Here is a 19,253-nt window from a genome sequence, read left to right as displayed (position 1 = left end):
GGCTGGGACAAAGGCAGCACCCAGCTGCACAGGTCTGGCTCAGACACGCAGGGTCGATGGGGAATGCCTGAGAAGGCCTGGAGGGTCGGGCTCTTTGTTGGGTTTCTCCAGCAGGCCCCCAGGCCCCTGAGGTTTCCTTCCATTTTGGGCTTCTAGTCCTCTGGCTCTTCCAGCCTCCAGGTATGGCCTCTCTGGGCCACCAGAGAGTTTCTTCCTCACAGGAATTTCACCGTAGTGGAAGGTCCCCCGATCTAGGAGCAGAGAGCTTGCGTTGTGATTCTTGCTGTATGTGATTTTGATCCAGTGCCTGCACCTCTCTGAGTCTTGGTTTCCTCAGACACAACAGGTGAGGCATCTCTTTCTACTCTTCTGCAAGGTAAGAGCAGGGTCAGCTTCCAGACAAATATCTCTTCTTAGGAATTTAATGAGATCTATCCCTGCTCTTTCTACTCTTTCTTCTTCCCTGCATCCCTTCCCTCCATCCCTCCTTTCTTCTTCATTTAACAAATACGTATGGGGTCTTTACTGGGAACCAGATTTGCCCTGGTGCTCAGTCACAGAGAGGTAGCGAAAATAAACAGGATCCCTGTTTTCACGCTACTTAGAGCGCCTAGGGGGAGAGGCAGGCAAAACACAGGTTCACAAATAAGAAGGGAAATTTCACACAGACAGTAGAACAAACAACAAGATAAATTAAGCAATGAAATGGGATAATGTGAAAGATAATGATGAGGGGTGGGGCATGCACTTTGGATGGTCACAGGAGGCTTCTCAGAGGTGGTGACATTTGCACTGAAACCCGAATGAAGAGATGAAGCTGACTGTGGACAACATGGAGGCCAGTTCAGAGGCCCCGGTGGGTGAGGGTAGTTGTGTCCAGGAAGAGAAAGTGGCAAGTGGGCCTGATGACAGCAAAGAAGCGGGCAAGACCCAGATGATGTCCGTCCTCGTAGGCCATGATGAGGGCTTTGGATATGGCCCTGAGCGGGAGGGGAAGCCTTGAAGGAGAGCTTTATGCAGGGGAGTGACATGCTCCTATTTATGTTTCTAAGAGATTTCTGGTTGCTGTGCAGAAAATGAATTCTTACCTGTCATGTTCCAGATGCAACTTGAAAAAAGTACGATTAATCCCCTGACACTGGCAAAGCATTGGAAACATGGGTGACATTATATCTGCTAACAACGCAGAGCACTTTTTTCATGCTGAGCTGATAAATATATTGAACAAACTGTGTTTAGTTAACTAAGATGAACAGTGTTTCCTTGTGCCTCAGGCTTTTTTTATTCCAAAAAGCATTTGTGTACTTGTGGTAATATTCAATATTAACAACCGAAGAATTGGAAATTTACAATTCCATAGCTGCTTGACAGGGCAGTAGCTTTTCAGTGGTTTAAAGGAGATTGCATTTTGTTCTGTGTGTATAAACTATTTTATTATAATCTGGCAGATATATTGAATTTCCTACCCAGCAAGGGTTCTGTTAGTTTCCCTATCCTGAACATTCAATGAGGCCATTATTATGTGAAGAATGAAATGACAGCAGGCAGCAGCAGAAAATGACCAAATAACTGCTTGATAGGGTGACTTTTTGACAGAGCAATATAGTAATATTAACACGTCATATTTCTAGGTCTCGGAATTCTGCTTTTTGAAAGCATTTGGATTTTTAAAATCAACTTTAGTAATTAGACTTAACACCTTGAATTCTGAGCATTGGAAACTGTTTGCAGTTCACCTAGTAGCAGTAGCTGTAATTGCCCATTGCATGCAAGCACTACAATAAATTCAATGTATTATATTATCTCATAATGTGAGTGGGCCCCATCCAATCAGTTGAAGGTCTGATGAGCAAAACCTGAGGTTCCTTGTGAAAAGAGGAATTGTGTCTTCGGACTGCAACGCAGAAATTCTAGTTGTCCAGGCTTTTGGATTCTCACCGGTAGCATCAACTCTTACCCGATCGCCAGCCTGCTGGCTTGCCCTGTGCATTTCAGACTTGCCAGCCCCCATAATCACATGAGTAATTCCTTAAATCCTTTAAAATATCTATCCTGTTAGTCCCTGGAGAACCCGGACTAATATACTCCTTTCCCCAGCAGCTCTGCTTCTAGAAATTTATCCAAAGAAAGCAATCATACAGATATCCAAAAATACACGTTCAAGGCATTGTTTTAATGGTTACAGATGAGAAACAATCAAAATTTCCACCGCTGGGGGATCATTAAGAAAACCATTGTGTGGGCTTCCCTGGTGGCGCAGTGGTTGAGAATCTGCCTGCTAATGCAGGGGACATGGGTTCGAGCCCTGGTCTGGGAGGATCCCGCATGCCACGGAGCAACTAGGCCCATGAGCCACAACTACTGAGCCTGCGTGTCTGGAGCCTGTGCTCCGCAACAAGAGAGGCCGCGATAGTGAGAGGCCTGCGTACCACGATGAAGAGTGGCCCCCACTTGCCACAACTAGAGAAAGCCCTCGCACAGAAATGAAGACCCAACACAGCAAAAATAAATAAATTAATTAATAAACTCCTACCCCCAACATCTTCTTTAAAAAAAAAAAGGAAACCATTGTGCAATGTGTGCTAATACAGAACATTCTACACAATATAATTTATACATCCTGTAGGTATATTATATGACTGTTAAGAATAAGCTAAATCTTCCTAAAAAATAAGGTATTTACTGGTCATATTATTAGGTAATAAACAGCAGATTAAAGAACCTGTTTGATTTCCATTTTTTAAGTTGTTAATACTGAATGAAATTATGAGGAACCTTACATTTTCCTCCTTTAATCATTTCTGTATTGACTGAATTTTTATACATAGCCTATTTTGACTGTTAGTCAGTCAAATCAATTTGACCTAAATTCTAAACAAAACTTCAGCTCAGATAGATTTCTGTGGCCCTCTCCCATGCGACCTGTGTGTGTTCTGAATGTCATAAATATCTTGTAATCACACCCTTTAAATTGTTTATTCGTGAAGCATTTCTATACTAACAAAATAAAATGGACAGAGGCAGTTGTCTGGACATTCAAGTGTAAAAAAAACCTCTGGGACTTGTTTGTTTCATAATTCACTTGAGTACAGCACCACAGTCCAGGGAAGGCAAACAAGAGGGGAAAAAAATATTTTCCCTGAAATATAAGATAATGACCTCATTATCTATTTTAATTTGACAATGTAGGGGCAGTCTGAGTTCCCTATGACTCAAATTCTATTTGAAGAAACTAAAATTAATAAATCACAGCTTACTGAGAATGGCAGTGCCTCTTTGCAAGTCATTATATGGGTTTCATAGGGTTTTTCTTCTTTCAGTCCTACTCCAGGCCATGCCCTGGCTTCCACTGATCCATTCCTTTTTTATCACCTTGGAGTCTTCCTTTGTACTTTGAAATGTTTATCTATATAAATTGAAACTTGCGGGGGAGGGATGAAATTTGGAAAGATCCTTCTAGCATAACACACTTTCAGTAAATTGGTTAAATATCTTTGTGGCCCATGGAGATGACATGCACACACTGAGGGAAGAGCTGGTCACTTTCCAGCCTTGTCCTCATATGAACAAGCACAGTGAATTGTGTAGAAAAGAGTAGTGTTTGCAGTAATCCTGATTGCATTTTCCAATGTCTAGCTCAGTTCCCCCTGCCTGATATTTATTATTACTCTCCCTAAGAAAACAACTATCTTCCCTAACAGTGAAGTGAAGAGCCCAAAAGTAATGGAAAGTTCCTCCCACGGGAACAGTAAGCCTTAGTACATTTAATACATAATCACACCAGGGAGAAATACCCTCGTGTTTAAGAGCGGAAATGCATACAGCATTTTGTCTTTCCCTTAGTTTTGATTTCTTCTTCTAGTAAAATATTTTTAGTGAATACCTGATGTGCTTTTGTTGCAAGTCTTGGAGATGAAGCTGGTTTTGACTCAACCAAGGTTAGGGCAAAAATATCTGGAAAAATGATTCTGGCTGCCTAGACAATGCCATTTACCTGAAAATAAGGGAGCTGGAAGTTAGCTCTCAGGTCTAGCAGACAGGAGTGTAGGTACCACCTCCAGGTCCACTGACCTTCCTGGGAACAAACAGCATCATTACAATCCCTGAGGTGCTCCTTAGAAGGATATTTGTGAACTGGATTGTTTTCTATTTCTGCTGTTTCTTTGATGTTGGCTAGAGCCTAGTAATGACCCCTTTTGTCAACAGAGGCATTCCAGGTAAACAGGTCCTTATCAACTTACGGTCAGTGAATCCTGTATCTCAGACAAAGTCTCTCCAGTCTTCTTTGCAAGATGAGGACTTCAAACTTGTGTCCAACTTTAGCAACCTGAGGACAGATGCTGGAGCCTTCTCTCAGCTCTCACTGCAACCAGCATATTTCCCAAGACTCTTCTCAGTCCTCACCTTGTCCCCATCTTCTGCCTTGTCCACTCCAAGTAGATCCTATACCTGAGGCTCTGTGAAGTGAGACACTCCCCAGATTTTGACCACAGCATATAAATATGCCTTATGAGGTGCTGGTGGCATAAAGGAGAACCTTGCTCTAATCAACGTGTGAGTCTTCAGAAACAGTTTGAAATTGCCCATGAGCCTGGGGAGCATGGACCCCCATACATTCAGACATTCAGTCCATGACCACTCTCCTGTTGAGAAACAGACAGAAGTGGAGAGATTGAGAGAGAGCCGGGCTTCCCTGGTGGTGCAGTGGTTGAGAGTCCGCCTGCCGATGCAGGGGACAAGGGTTCGTGCCCCGGTCCAGGAGGATCCCACATGCCGTGGAGCGGCTGGGCCCGTGAGCCATGGCCGCTGAGCCTGCGCGTCCGGAGCCTGTGCTCCGCAGCGGGAGAGGCCACAACAGTGAGGGGCCCGCGTACCGCAAAAAAAAAAAAAAAGAGACAACTATAAGAAGTCTCTCAGAAAAGGCAGCCATGGTGTGGGAAGTCAGTAAATATGTAAGTGATAAAAACAATGAATAGCATTATATTTTTTTCATGTGGGAGGCTAAGAGTAAAAACTTTGGGGTTGGATAGACTCTTTTCAAGGCCCTTGCTTCAAAAGGTTGTATTACCACTCTGTTCCTCACTTTCCTCACTGCTAAAAGAAGGGAAATAGTACCCACTTTATCAAGTTTGAAGGTTTAAGTGAGATAATACGTGAAAACCTTTGGCACGGTCCCTGGCCTAGTATGTGCTCAATAATGTTGGTGCTTAGCACCCAGTGGTAGGAGAGGTGGACTCACTGTCACTATCCTAAGTAGTGTCACCAAATGCCATGTTTCAGGTTCAGTAAGAAAACCAGGGGAAATGACAGTCAGAGGGGACTTTTCCTTTTCAACCTCCTATACATAATCTCTACTCGCATCATTCACAGTTCATTGCCTTCCCATCTTAGCTTCTCTGATGCCTGGCACGCAGGGCTCAATAAATCCCTCCTGAATGAATGAAGGACCTGAGCATAGTGGAGTTTGCCTTCTCTGTGCCGACTGGGTGATCTTTGCTGATTCTTTTAAGATGTCTGAGCTCCAGCTTCCTCGTCTCTCAAATGGAGAAGGTTGCTGGGGGGAAAAAAATGAGATGTAGTGTGTGAAAGTGTGTGTAAACTTCCAGGATCTTGTAGTGATTTACGTTGTGAATCATACAGGCTGAGCGAGTAGGGGTGTCTGTGAGTGTGTAAATGCACACGCAAATGCACTTGTTATACACACACACACACACACACACACACACATGACTAGCAAAGGAAAAGTCAATCTAAAACCAGACAAATGCCAGTATTTCCTAATGGGAAGAGAGAAAGAACTGGAGCAAGAGGGTTAGAGTCTTTATCAACTGGGATCGAAAAGGATTGAAACAGGGGCTGTAGAAAATTATCTGGGGAAGAGAAACGTGCTCAGCGTCACAACTGGCCAGTTGCCCTCTGGTCCCCGCCTTGGCCACTTGAATCCTGGCCGTCAGAAATTCAGTGGCAGCAGCTTGCTCCGCAACACCCTAATGCCTCCGACATTAACTCCTGGGTGGGATCACCACCCTTGGGATGTGTCATTACTGTCTTGCACTGAACCACCCCAGGTGAGCTATTAGGAGCTTTAGTCCAATTTCCTTCCACACCCGGTGAAAGGTATTGTCAACACCTTCAAAAGTCTTACTACCAGATGCCCTTCATGGTACAGTGCTATCTGAAGATGAATTTGTGCTGCCTTTACCCCCCTTCTATAAAGAACCACGGACACTATGATGATCACAGTTTCAGTACGTGAAGCAGTCAGGTTCGTTCGCCCTCTACTTGCTTCTAAAGGAAATGTTAGAATAACCCAGGACAAAATTTGGAAACTAGGAAGCTTTTAATGACTTCCTGTTGGTCAGCCTAAAGGGATTCAACTCCATCATTGCTAGGTACCTTGTACGATGCCTAATTCACGTGCCTCGAGGTGGAAGCAGAGCGAATGTTGGTTTAGAATCTTATTCAGTGTAAACTATCCGTCTACCATTAGATTAGATGGCATGGGAAAGCTGGCTTAGTCGTTTTTATACAAACATTTGTCTGGAAATCTAAGGATGCTATAACTTTTTTTTTAACATCTTTATTGGAGTATAATTACTTTACAATGGTGTGTCAGTTTCTGCTTTATAACAAAGTGAATCAGTTGTACATATACATATGTCCCAATATCTCTTCCCTCTTGCGTCTCCCTCCCTCCCACCCTCCCTATCCCACCCCTCTAAGTGGTCAAAAAGCACCGAGCTGATCTCCCTGTGCTATGTGGCTGCTTCCCACTAGCTAGCTATTTTACATTTGGTAGTGTATGGAAGCACAGAGGCAGGGATATGCCGTAGTTACTAGTATAAGTCCTCCTAACCTGCTTGCATTCAGACTCACCTCTGCCCTCCACTACCACGTGACCTCCAGCAAGCTCACTACCCACCTCAACCCTCAGTTTCCTCATCTGTGTAATGGTGAGAGATAGTACCTACTTAAGATAGTTGTTAGGAGCATTGAGATATGAGCCAGTAAAGAAGCTAACACAATGCCTGGAGGTTGAAAAATGGTGGTGGTGTTGTCATAAATATTTTTATTAATAAAGCAACACCAACTTGCTTAATATTTTTTCAAGCCATAAAAACAGAACTAAAAACTATGGGTGCCCAGCAGTTCCTTTAGTTTAATTGAAGCAGGAGTGAAATGCTTAAAAGGCTGTGTTTAAGTGTTGGTAAAATTTTAAAAAGAAGAAAGAAGAACCTACTCTCACATGGAGGGTTTTTTTGTGGATTGACACAATGCAGTAAAACCCAACAAAATTCAATTACCCCTTGATTGAGTCAGGCCAGCTGAAGAGGGAATTATACATTTGAAATCAACAAATTGGATTTCATCCTTTTGGAGGCTCAGCAATTGCTGCCTGACTAGTCCTTCAGAAGATCAGAGGTGGCCGCGTCAGTTTCCAGATTCCATCAAGTGACACACTCTGTCTGTACAAAGTTTTTCCCTTGTTTAGGTTCTAAATGAATGATATTTGCTTCCAAAGTTATTATAGCTGCTAAACACATGCTGACTCTAAAATCTCTCCCTCTAAAATAAAGCATATATATTTATGCATATGTATGTAACTGTTACCTAAAAGAACCTTTCTGGTAAAATATATTTAGTAATAGATGCCATCCCATAGCATTCAAAATGTTCAGTGGTATGAATTATTACGGTCAGACCATTTTGAGCTGATGTGCTCTTCCTTTATAAACACTTACTATTCCCTTCCACGGAATAGACACCAGCATAGAGCTTCACTTCTGTTTTCCCTCTTGCTCCTGATTTTACCCCACGTGGCTTGAGAGCTAAATACCAAGCTATAGATCACTGGTATTAATAAGCACGGCAAATTTGTTAGTGATTATTTTTTTTGCCTTGTGCCAATAAGCACCATTAACATTTACTGTAAATCAATGCAATAAGTTAGCAACGAGGAAAATGTTGATATTCAGCTGACTGCATAGAAAAAAATTATTTTATTCTCCCCCTTCCTGCTGCTCTCAGAGTACACAAAAATTGCAGACCCAGTCTGTACGTGTGAGCTGAGGGAACTGGCATTTGGAAGCGTTGCTGATCCTAACATCTGGAAAGCAAGTGTGCATGCTTCTGAATAGTTGCCACACGTGACGTGGTCCTGCCTGCTATTTTTGTTTTACATGTTGTTTATTATAAGAAAATCTTTCCAATCTTGGTCTTCAGATAAAGATCCACTCCTAGGTATTTATCCAAAGAAAACAAAAACACTAAGTAGAAAGGATATATGCACCCCTGTATTCACTGCATCATTATTTACAATAGCCAAGATATGGAAGCAACCTAAGTGCCCATAATAGATGAAAGGACAAAGATATATATATATATATATATATATATATATATATATATATAGAGAGAGAGAGAGAGAGAGAGAGAGAGAGAGAGGAATATTAGCCATGAAGAAGAATGAAATCTTGCCATTTTCGACAACATGGATGAACCTAAAGGGTATTATGCTTAGTGGAATAAGTCAGACAGAGAAAGACAAATACTGTGTGATTTCACTTATATGTGGAATCTAAAAAACAAAACAAATGATCAAACATAACAAAACAGAAACAGAGTTATAGATACAGAGAACAAATAGGTGATTGCCAGAGGGAGGAGACTGGAGGGAGGAGAGAAATAGTTGAGGGACATTAAGAGGTACAAACTTCCAGTTGCAAAATAAGTGAGTGACAGGTATGAAATGTACAGTGTGGGGAATATAGTCAGTAACTATGTAATATCTTTGTGTTGTAATATCATAACTAGACTTATCGTGGTGATCATTTTGAAATGTTTAGAAATATCAAATCACTGTGTTGTGCAACGGGAACTGACATAGTGTTGTAGGTCAATTATACTTCAAAAACAAACAAACTCAGAAAAAAAAATCAGATTTGTGGGTACTGGGAGGGGTGGAGGTTGGGGGGAGGGGGAATTGGATGAAGACATTCAAAAGGTACAAAATTTCCTGTGATAAGATAAATAAGTACTAGGGATGTAATGTACAACATGATAAATATAACATACTATATGTTATAAGAGAATAAATCCTAAAAGTTGTTATCACTAGGAAAAATTTTAAAAGTTATAAAGACCCAAGTCTATAACCTGACCCACAAGACCCTGCAGTGAGAGTCTCTGGCTACTTTTCCATCTCATCCTCCATCACTCATCCCCTTTCCTGCCATATTTCAGTCATATTTCATCTGTTCCCATGTGCTGTGCTCCTTGCCTTTGCAGGATCTTGATACATGCCCTTTCATCTCTATTTTTTAACAGCTTTATTGAAATATAATTCACATACCATACAATTCATTCACTTAAAATGTACTATTGGATGGATTTTAATATATTCACAGAGTGTGCGTCCATCACCACCATCAATTCTAAAGTATTTTCGTTACCCCAGAAAGAAATCCTGTACCACTAAGCCATCATCCCCAATCCTCCCCCATCAGCCCTAGGCAAACACTAACCTACTTTTTGTCTCCATAAATTTGTCTATTCTGAACATTTCCTATACATGGAATCATACAATGTGTGGCCCTTTGTGACGGGCTTCTTTCACTTAGCATAATGTTTTCAAGGATCATCTATGCTGTAACTTGGATCAGTACTTCATTCCTACTTCATTCGTATTGACAAATAATATTCCACCCTGTGGCTATACCACATTTCGTTTATCCATTCATCAGCTGACAGATGTTTGGGTTGTTTCCACTTTTTGGCTGTTATGAATAATGCTGATATGAACATTCTAGTACAAGTTTAGTGCAGACAAATGTTATCATTTCTCTTGGATATGTATCTAGGAGTGGAATTGTCAGACCATGTGATAACTCTTATGTTTAACCACTTGTAGAACTGCCAGACTGTTTTTCCAAAGTGGCTGTACCATTCACATTTCCACCAACAATGTATGAAAGTTCCCAGCTTTCTAATTGGAACTTATTATTCCAATCCTATCTTGTTATTCCAATCTAATCTCACTAACTCTTCTTATTCCAATTTTATAACCATTTTGATTGTAGCCATCCTAGCAGGTGTGAAGTTGTATTTCATTGTGCTTTTTTCTCAGCTTTTGATATGGACAATTTCTACTCACTTTTTAAGCTGCAGCTTAAAAATCACTTCCACAGGGAATCTTACCCTGACCACCCCACCCCCAGACTAGCCTAGGGCTCCTCTCAGAAAAGCTATCTTTTCCCTCTAAACTTGAAGTTCAACATGAGCAGGGACCAGCCCATCTGTCTTTGTTCCCTACGTTATCCCCAGAATCTAGACATTGTGTGAACTACAGAGCTTCTTGTTAAAAATATAGATTGAGTGTTTCTTTTTCTGGCTGAGTAATATTCCATTGTATATATGTGCCACATCGTCTTTATCCATTCATCTGTCAGTGGACATTTAGGTTACGTCCATGTCCTGGCTATTGTAAATAGTGGTGCAGTGAACATTGTGGTACATGACTCTTTCTGAATTATGGTTTTCTCAGGGTATATGCCCAGTAGTGGGATTGCTGGGTCGTATGGTAGTTCTATTTTTAGTTTTTTAAGGAACCTCCATACTGTTCTCCATAGTGGCTGTATCAATTTACATTCCCACCAACAGTGCAAGAGGGTTCCCTCTGTCATACAGAGTGAAGTAAGTCAGAAAGAGAAAAACTTTCTCTGTATGCTAACACATATATATGGAATCTAAAAAAAAAAAAAAAAAGTTCTGATGAACCTAGGTCCAGGACAGTAGTAAAGACACAGATGTAGAGAATGGACTTGAGGACACAAGGAGGGGGAAGGGTAAGCTGGGACGAAGTAAGAGAATAACACTGACATATATCCACTACCAAATGTAAAATAGATAGCTAGTGGGAAGCAGCCACATAGCACAGGGAGATCAGCTTAGTGCTTTGTGACCACCTAGAGGGGTGGGATAGGGAGGGTGGGAGGGAGGGGATATGGGGATATATGTATGCATGTAGCTGATTCACTTTGTTATACAGCAGAAACTAACACAACACTGTAAAGCAATTATACTCCAATGAAATGTTAAAAAAAAGATGTTGAGTGGATGACGTATACAAGATAGTGAGAAAAAAAGTGTTCATTATTTGAAAATCACCTCTATCAGAATAATTGGCATGATTACCTTTTCAATCTATTTCATTTTTCATTCTCACAGACTCAGCTATTGAGAAATATCTTAGTATCTCTGGCAAGGGGAGGAAGGGTCTCTACAGCATAACCATGATGAATGCTTCTATTTTCCTGAATTTTGCTGAAGCTGTACACTTTTCTGGTTGACAAGAAACAAGAGTATCTTCAGTATAAATAAGCAAAATCAAGCTGACTATGTAAACAGTTTTCTCAGGTCAAGCAATAAGTGAAAAAGAATAGGTTTCTGAGAAATAAGGAACTTAGGGGGACTGGAGTTTTCTGCTTTGGTTGTCAGCTAAGCTACACCCCTAGAGATTTCAGTTCAGTAGGTCTGGGTCAGACCCTGGAATATACATTTTTAACAAGACCCATAGTTATGGTGCTAGTTGTCCATGGGCTCCACTTTTTTAAAAACTCATCCTAGTTTTAATATTCTCATTATTTAATAGAAACAGATTAACGTAGAAATTAAAAAGTTCCTGGCCCTATTTACTAGCTTTGTGGTTTAGCACAAATTACTTAATCTTTTCTAAGCCTGTTTCTTCATGTGTAAAGGGAGAAGGGGCAATAAAATGCCTACATCATAGGGCTGCTGTGAGCATTAAATGAAACAATACATATAAACCACAATATCTAGCACATAAATACTCCAGTATGTTAGTTGCTATTAGTATTACTATTTTATCATTTTGTCATTATCCAAATTGTAAGAGAATGTACACAAAAAATATATTTTAAAGGAATCAAGTTTTGCTTAGTAAGAGAAATACTTCTTAAGCATAAGTTGGGAATTTATTGTGTTCGTCAATGGTTTTATCATCGTTGGTTTTGTAGATAATTTTCCAGGTGTTCCTTTACTGATATCACTAAGCCTCATTCATGCCTATTTCCAAGTGCCTCCCTAATACTCAAGGGATAGTTTAGTCATTTCTGAAGAAGCAGAATTTTGGCTCCTATATTGAATTACAGATCACCACCCAGTTCACAGCATGAGCTATGTACTAGATATAACACATCTTCCTTAGGTATCATTTATTGAGCAGAATGTACTGCCTTCCAAAATCTTATTTTTCTCTATTAAGTAATATATTGGGCCTGGATGCTGTCCTGACAGAACTTATTCTCTAAAATAGAAGTTCTCAAGGTTCAATCAAACTAGGGCGTATCAGTCATCTTACAGAATCAAGAATGTTTGTTCACTTATCCAAGTCCTGTTTACTGAGTGTCTAACAGGTGTCAGGCATTCAGGATTTACAGAGAAGAAGAAAGTCAAGATCCCAAATCAAGTGGAGACAGAAAAAAAAAAAAAGTAATTAAATACATTACCAAGGAAGTGTGGTTGGTGATGGGCGCTATGAATGACATTGAACAGGGAGATGTGATAGAAATGTCTACGGGAAAAGAACTATTTTAGATTAATAGTCAGGAAAAGACTTTCCCAGGAGATGACATTTTGAGCTGTCACCTGAATGCCACGAAGGAACCAGCCATGGGCAATGTCAGGAGACGGAATGATTGAGGAAAAGAGAACAGTCAGTGAAAAGACCCTAAGCCAGGACCTGGTGGGTCACGTTTAGGAGTTAGGGTGTGAGTCCAAGTATAATGAGAAACCACTGGAGAACTTAAGGGGGAGGATGTCGTAGTCTAACCCATCATCATTTCAGGATCACTTTCCCCTTCCCTCCTCCCCTCTCTCTAAAGTGACTAGCTACTGTGAAACCTAATGGAATGATGTTTCACTGCAGTATCTGCTTCCACAAGTCCAGCTACAATCTCTGTAATTTCTCTAATGAACTTGTCACAGAGGCATGCCATGAAGGTCCCAAATCACATCTCACTTATGGCATCGAGTTTTCTCTCCATAGCGTTTTAACGATTCTCCTCTCTGGTATCTCTGGTACTTTAGGTTACACCAAGTGACGTTTGAGGTGCCCACCTGTGAGGGGAAGGAGCAGCAGAAGGTGGCCCTGATTGGCGACTCCTCATCTTCGGCAGAGTTCTTCGTCACCGTGGCTGTCTTTGCCTTCCTCTACTCCTTGGCCGCCACTGTCGTTTACATCTTCTTCCAGAACAAGTATCGAGAAAACAACCGGGGTCCACTCATCGTAAGTCGTTTGCTTTATGAAATAACTTTTTCTGTCCCTTCTAATTTCTTTTTTCCAGTGCTTAAAGGCTTTGGAGTTACCTGAGCCCTCAGGGCAGGTATTTGAAAGGCAATCACATTCTTTTTCATCCAAATCTCTTAGATCTAAAACGAAAACATGATGCCTGTCATTCTTTTGTGCGCCTGCGCTGGAGAAGTATTGTAAGAGTTGCTAGAAACTCCTCTGCAATAAATGCTTGGAAATCTCATGAGATCAAGGAAAGAGTAGTGAGGCTTGCTGCAGATTTATTTATAATTCCAGTATTATGGAGGTAGTCGACCATTTTTTCTCACTGGTTGTTTAGACAGTGTGACTTGTACTTATTGAAATGTGTTATTCCTTTGGTATATGATAGACTGTTCATAGAATGGTTTAGTTTGAAGATGGAGTTCTCTGTCTCTGAATCTCTCTCTCTCACTCTCTCTCTCTCTCTCTCTACCTCTATCTTATCTCTTTCCACCACCAACCCTCCCCCACTTCCTTTTTCCTTACACAGTGGTTCAAGGACTCACCTGAGTGAAACCAGTCTAGCTCAGCATGTCCAAATAGGGACACACAGACACCTAGGGGAACACAACAACTCTCAGAGGGGTGCATAAGCATGGATAACTTTAAGGAAATACATTTAAAATTTTTCAGCTTTCTTATGTACATTTGCCTAAAACTTATCTTACTGAGAATGCCCTGCTTCTGAAAATATGTTACTGCTTCTTAATCACCTATTCCCCTTTTATAAAATAAAAGCATCCTTCTTTTCCATCCCCATACACGGGATATTGCTAGGTTGCGAAGCCTTGGAGGCACTAAAACAAAGGACCATTTGAAATATCGGTGTTGGTATTGACAAAAGTGAGTTATTCAAATGGCTGGGTAGTGTATCCTTTTGCATCTAAGGAGGTTTCCAATTTTTTCCTTTCAATAAAATAGAAATTCCTAATCTACGTCAGCTGATAGATCATTAAAAAGTAATTTTTGATGACAGATCACTCTGTGGTCTGGGACATATTACTCAGAAGGAATTCAGAGAAATTAATGGCATCACTGTAACAAAACCCCATCCATTCTCATCTACTCATTTCTGTGAGCAAACCTTCTCAACACATCTGTACAACGAGAAATGGAAATAGAATTTATGCTGAATCAAGTCCCATGTTAGAAGTAAGTAATATTTGTCCCTCAAAAGTACATCAGCTAATTGAAGAAAAAACAGTCCCATCCATTTCTAATAAAAATTTTACTTTTAAGATTTAATAATTATTAACATTTATAATATATTTATGTTGTTTTGGACAGTTGTGCATTAATAACATTTTTAATGATTACCCAACTCAAAAGTAAAAATTTTGATACTTAAAGCATTAAGGTCATGGGTAATCAAAGAGTAATTTTAATTTATATACATATTTTTTTTGCAAAGAAATATAACAGGGTGATCGATAAAATGCTTTCCAGTATAAAAAAATGTTATATGAGGCTATCATTCGGTGGGGGAAGTATAATGGAAATACAAGTTCAAGGAGAACAAAAAAAACATGTAAAGTTTCTGACTGTTAATGAGGAATTTGTTTAATAATTTTTAAATGGGTAATAGAGAGTATCAAATAACAATTCCATTGAATTCATCTAAAAATTGATACAATGGGATATATTTTTAAATATCAATACTTATGCCCAACATTACACTCTTGCAACTGTTTAGACTTTTAATAAAAACAAAATTATATGTCAACTTTATACGAATAGGCACACAGTTTTTACAAATTCTTTTAGGGAGTATGTGAGTGAAATAAATTTTACAGATCTCTAGTCTAATCTATATATTATAGAGACCAGAAACTTAAAATCAACATGTTTTGAAGGGTAGCTGGGAGAAACCCTTATTTGTAAAACGTCATGATTAAGTTTGAAGGGACTGGGGAGAGATCTGTTTTATAGCACTTCAGTATGTTATTGTGCAAAAAGAAAAGTCAATCAGCAGAACTTGAACCTTTGGACAGATGTCTTTTTTTAAATTTTCCCTCCCAAATTGGAGCTACTGGTCTTAATGGTTTTAAAATATCTTTAACAGTGTCACCTACCTTGGGGTTAACCCTCGCATGATGTGCAGATAGATACATCAAAGAGGTTGAGATACGTGTGTGTGTGTGTGTGTATACTATAAAACTGACATGTGTACATCCATTCCTGGATATATGTAGACACTGTCATAGAATTATAAAGTCTGAGGAAATACTCTGACTTCCAGAGAGAAGAAACTGACTCAGTTAGTTTGCCTATACAGTGGGAAAAGCTCTATTTTGTTATATAAAACTACATTCTCCTCATAAGAAGTAATCTTGTGAGGCCATGCTATTTCATCTCTGTGTAAATAGTCTTTCCAATCAAGCAGGATATAATGAAATCCTGAATTGTGTACTACACTAGGTAGGTTTTGTTTTATTACATCGTGGAAGAAGGGGAGGAGCGGGGAGTTAATTCTAGTAATAAAAAGGGAAAGGCTCCTAGGTGAGACTTCAGTGATATTAAAAAACTGGGGGCTTCCCTGGTGGCGCAGTGGTTGAGAGTCCGCTTGCCGATGCAGGGGACACGGGTTCGTGCCCCGGTCCGGGAGGATCCCACATGCCGCGGAGCGACTGGGCCCGTGAGCCATGGCCACTGGGCCTGCGCGTCTGGAGCCTGTGCTGAGTAACGGGAGAGGCCACAACAGTGAGAGGCCCATGTACCGCAAAAAAAAAAAAAAAAAAAAAACTGATGTGCTCATTACTTAGCAGATAAAAGTTAATTTAAAAGAGAGCCCAAATCCTAAGAGTCACAGAGACAGAATGAATGTAGAGGATCAGTATGACGCCTTTGCAGCTGCAAATGACAAGCCTTTCCAGTTCTAATCCCACAACAGTGGGGCCGTGACTGGGGAAGGAGGGGTGGGCTATGGTACCCACCCTTAACTGTGAGTTAGCAGGTTAAGGCCAATCCACAGTGTGAGCAAGATCTCAAGAAGGTGGTTCATACCTAAGAAAACCTTCAAATACTAAACTAACAGTAATTGTACTTTTTTAAAGCCAAGCCTATTTATTCAGAAAGATGGCTACTGATCATTACTTGTTCTCTCTGTTCCTGTCACTAACTATTCTTTTGTTATTGTTGCTTTGTTTTTTTTACAAAACCCACATTTTCCCCTTTATTCTGTAGTTCGGGATTCTCTATAATCCTCTAGGACATGACAGGATACATCATGCACAGATAAGATCAATGTGGAGGAAAGTGATGAGGATGGTGATGGTGTTGATAATAGTAACAACAAAAATACCGGCTGGTATTGATAGAGTTTCTTACTCTGTGTGGAGTTGATTTAATACTCACAACAACCGTAGCTTGTATTGTTATACACTTTTATAGGTGAGGAAAGGGAGGCTCGAAGTTACCCAATTAACTCTCCCAGGTCACATTACTACTAGTCAGAGGGTAGAGTTTGAACCCAGGTCTCTCCAAATCCAGGTCCCAAATTCATAACTACCATGCAAGAGGGTCCAAAATACTAATAGGCAATGTGCTACAAATTTGGAGGGGCATAGGTGGGTAGGACAAATTGGTTTATACACCTGGACAGCTCCCGTTATTTTCTTGCTCAGGATATAGAGAAACCAAACCCTAGAACCCCTAGACTTTTCTGCTTATTTGACTGTCATAGAGGGTTTTTTAAATTTGCCTTCAGAATCCATTTGGAGTTATAGAATGGCTGCCGTGAATCTATGATGCTAGGATAACTAGAGGGTTCTGCTGTTTATCTCTGTTGCACATGAAGGATGTCAGTGATAGAAAACAGGCTTTAAACATGCCCAAGATCAATGGCGATTATAAATCAGAGATTACCAGGACTGATTACTATATATTTGTAAGCAGTCGTGAGCAATTTCAGGCAGACTGGAGCCAATGGCTATTATCAATGGCTATTTTTTAAGGTATCTTTCTCTACTGAATATGCTTGACAAGATTGCCCACCTTTAAGTGAAAATGAGAATCTGCATGTCTTTAGAAGTAACATAATTGTTAATGATGCTGAATGACACAGTAGTGAGAAAATCAGGCCAACAGAATCAGCCAGCTACTGTACGTCACCACAGTGAGTGCCTTCTTGTACAGATGAATAAATATCTTTCTCAGAAAGCAGAATTGGCCACCTGAATGGTACATGATTGTGGAATTGAAATGTCACCTCTGGTTATATCATTCTGTCAAGTTCCTTAGAGTACAGTTTTAAAGCCAAATCTCCTTCCTAGATTTCTGAGACAGGATGTTCTGAACCATTTTCAGATCTCATGTCAAATAGTGACGATGTGAGGCTTTAGGTTTTTTTTTTTTTTAATTAATGTAAAGTAGTTTAAAAAAATAACTTATCTTACCGAGCTGACAAAGTGCTCTCAGAATGAGTATCTAATAAACACCATCCCACATTTTGGTGAATCCTTCTCACAAGAGATTTGGTTTAAAGTAACTACTCTAAATGTCAAGTAGAATCAATATTCACATTAAGATTTCGTGGGAAAGGAAGGGGCTGTGTTGTTGAAGCTCTCCATTTCCCATAAAGGAGACCAGGTTGACCAGAGGCAGTTTATGGGACTAGAAGTGTTTACCCATTGCGGTCATGCGGTGGTCCCATGGCTCACATTTGTTTTATGCCCGATGCATTCCTAATATTTTCATATTTCCCATCCAGCCTCAAAACAATCCTGAGAGAGACGTGGAGCGATTACAATCAGCCTCATTCTACAGATTCACTGTGACTCCTCTTTGTCAAGCACCAGGCATGGGAAAATGAATCCCTGGGAGATTAGGGACCTTGCCTGTGGTCAAAGAAGTTAATGGCAGAACAAGGACTCAGACTCTTAGGCCAGTGATCTTGAGGGTAGTGGCTAAACTTTGGGGTCCTGGATTTTAATCCCCCCTGTATGACCTGTTATTTAACAGTTGGAAGCCTACAACTTTATCTATAGAATGAAGCTAATAATAATACACATGTCACAAGGCTGCTGTAAGAAAAGGAAGAGTTAATGCCTACAAAGCGCTTTGCACAGGGAGAGGCACACCAGCAAGTGATGGATTAATGGTATCTAATTGTAGCCCTGTTGTTATCCTCATGTTAATTTTTCTCCTGCCCATTACTAGGCGGTACCTTAGCCCCCTAAAGAGGAATTGCAGGTGTCTTCCTTTAATTGCCTGCAGCCCTCACAATACTACTCTCCTCCAGTCCCCTTATCCCAGGCACTTTCTTCCCTCGACCCCCACCCGCTGCCAAGTCCCACACGATCAGGCTTGACTCAGGACTACTTCTCAGATCGCAGTTGCTAGGTTGAGCCTTCCAGTTAACCTTTCCGTTTCTGGAACCCTGTGAGATGATTGGAAGGTGGATTTTTAACCCCCTAACAAAATAAGGCTCCCCATTGTCAAGTAGGGGCTGAGGCCATCACTGAGAGGAGAGTAGCAGGCAGGCACAGAGCTGGATGCTCAGAGAATCCAACGCGTGCTCCTACTCTCAACTGCATCTTTCTTGGCTGTCATTAGAGATGGAAATCAGAATTGCAGTCTCTGAGCTATTCAGAAATTGCTGAGAAGCCCATCTCTCTCCTCTCTTCTCTCTCCTCCCCTTCCTCACCCTTTTTCCCTCTTTTCTTCTCTCTCTTCCCTCTCTCTTCTCTCATCATGTTAGTTATACTTCATGTCTAAGTGTATTTCACTTAAATTGTATCTTCAACAGGCCAAGCAATGTGTGTATATGGGTGAACTAAAAGCATCCAGCCTGTTGAGGAAAATTATTTAATAATTATGACTCTCCTACAAATGACCTGCTAGAGGTTATGTAGATGGACTTTGGTGACCTACTTGGAGGAGGAAGTGAACCTCCACCCGGAAG

General features: G+C 40.5%; 1 protein-coding gene across 2 annotated transcripts in view; it reads left to right on the top strand.

Annotated features, from left to right (window-relative positions):
* SYNPR (synaptoporin) overlaps nt 1-19,253 on the top strand; it is a 290,500-nt gene that overhangs the window by 237,371 nt on the left and 33,876 nt on the right. For both annotated transcript variants that reach the window (XM_082639440.1, XM_082639441.1), the window contains one exon: nt 13,108-13,306. In XM_082639440.1, the coding sequence (XP_082495566.1) occupies nt 13,108-13,306 (199 nt within the window). The remainder of the gene's footprint in view (nt 1-13,107; nt 13,307-19,253) is intronic.

The sequence above is a fragment of the Mesoplodon mirus genome (assembly GCF_964341445.2).
Source record: "Mesoplodon mirus genome assembly, chromosome: 12".
NCBI classification, from domain to species: domain Eukaryota; kingdom Metazoa; phylum Chordata; class Mammalia; order Artiodactyla; family Ziphiidae; genus Mesoplodon; species Mesoplodon mirus.
This window is presented reverse-complemented; position numbering and strand designations above follow the sequence as displayed.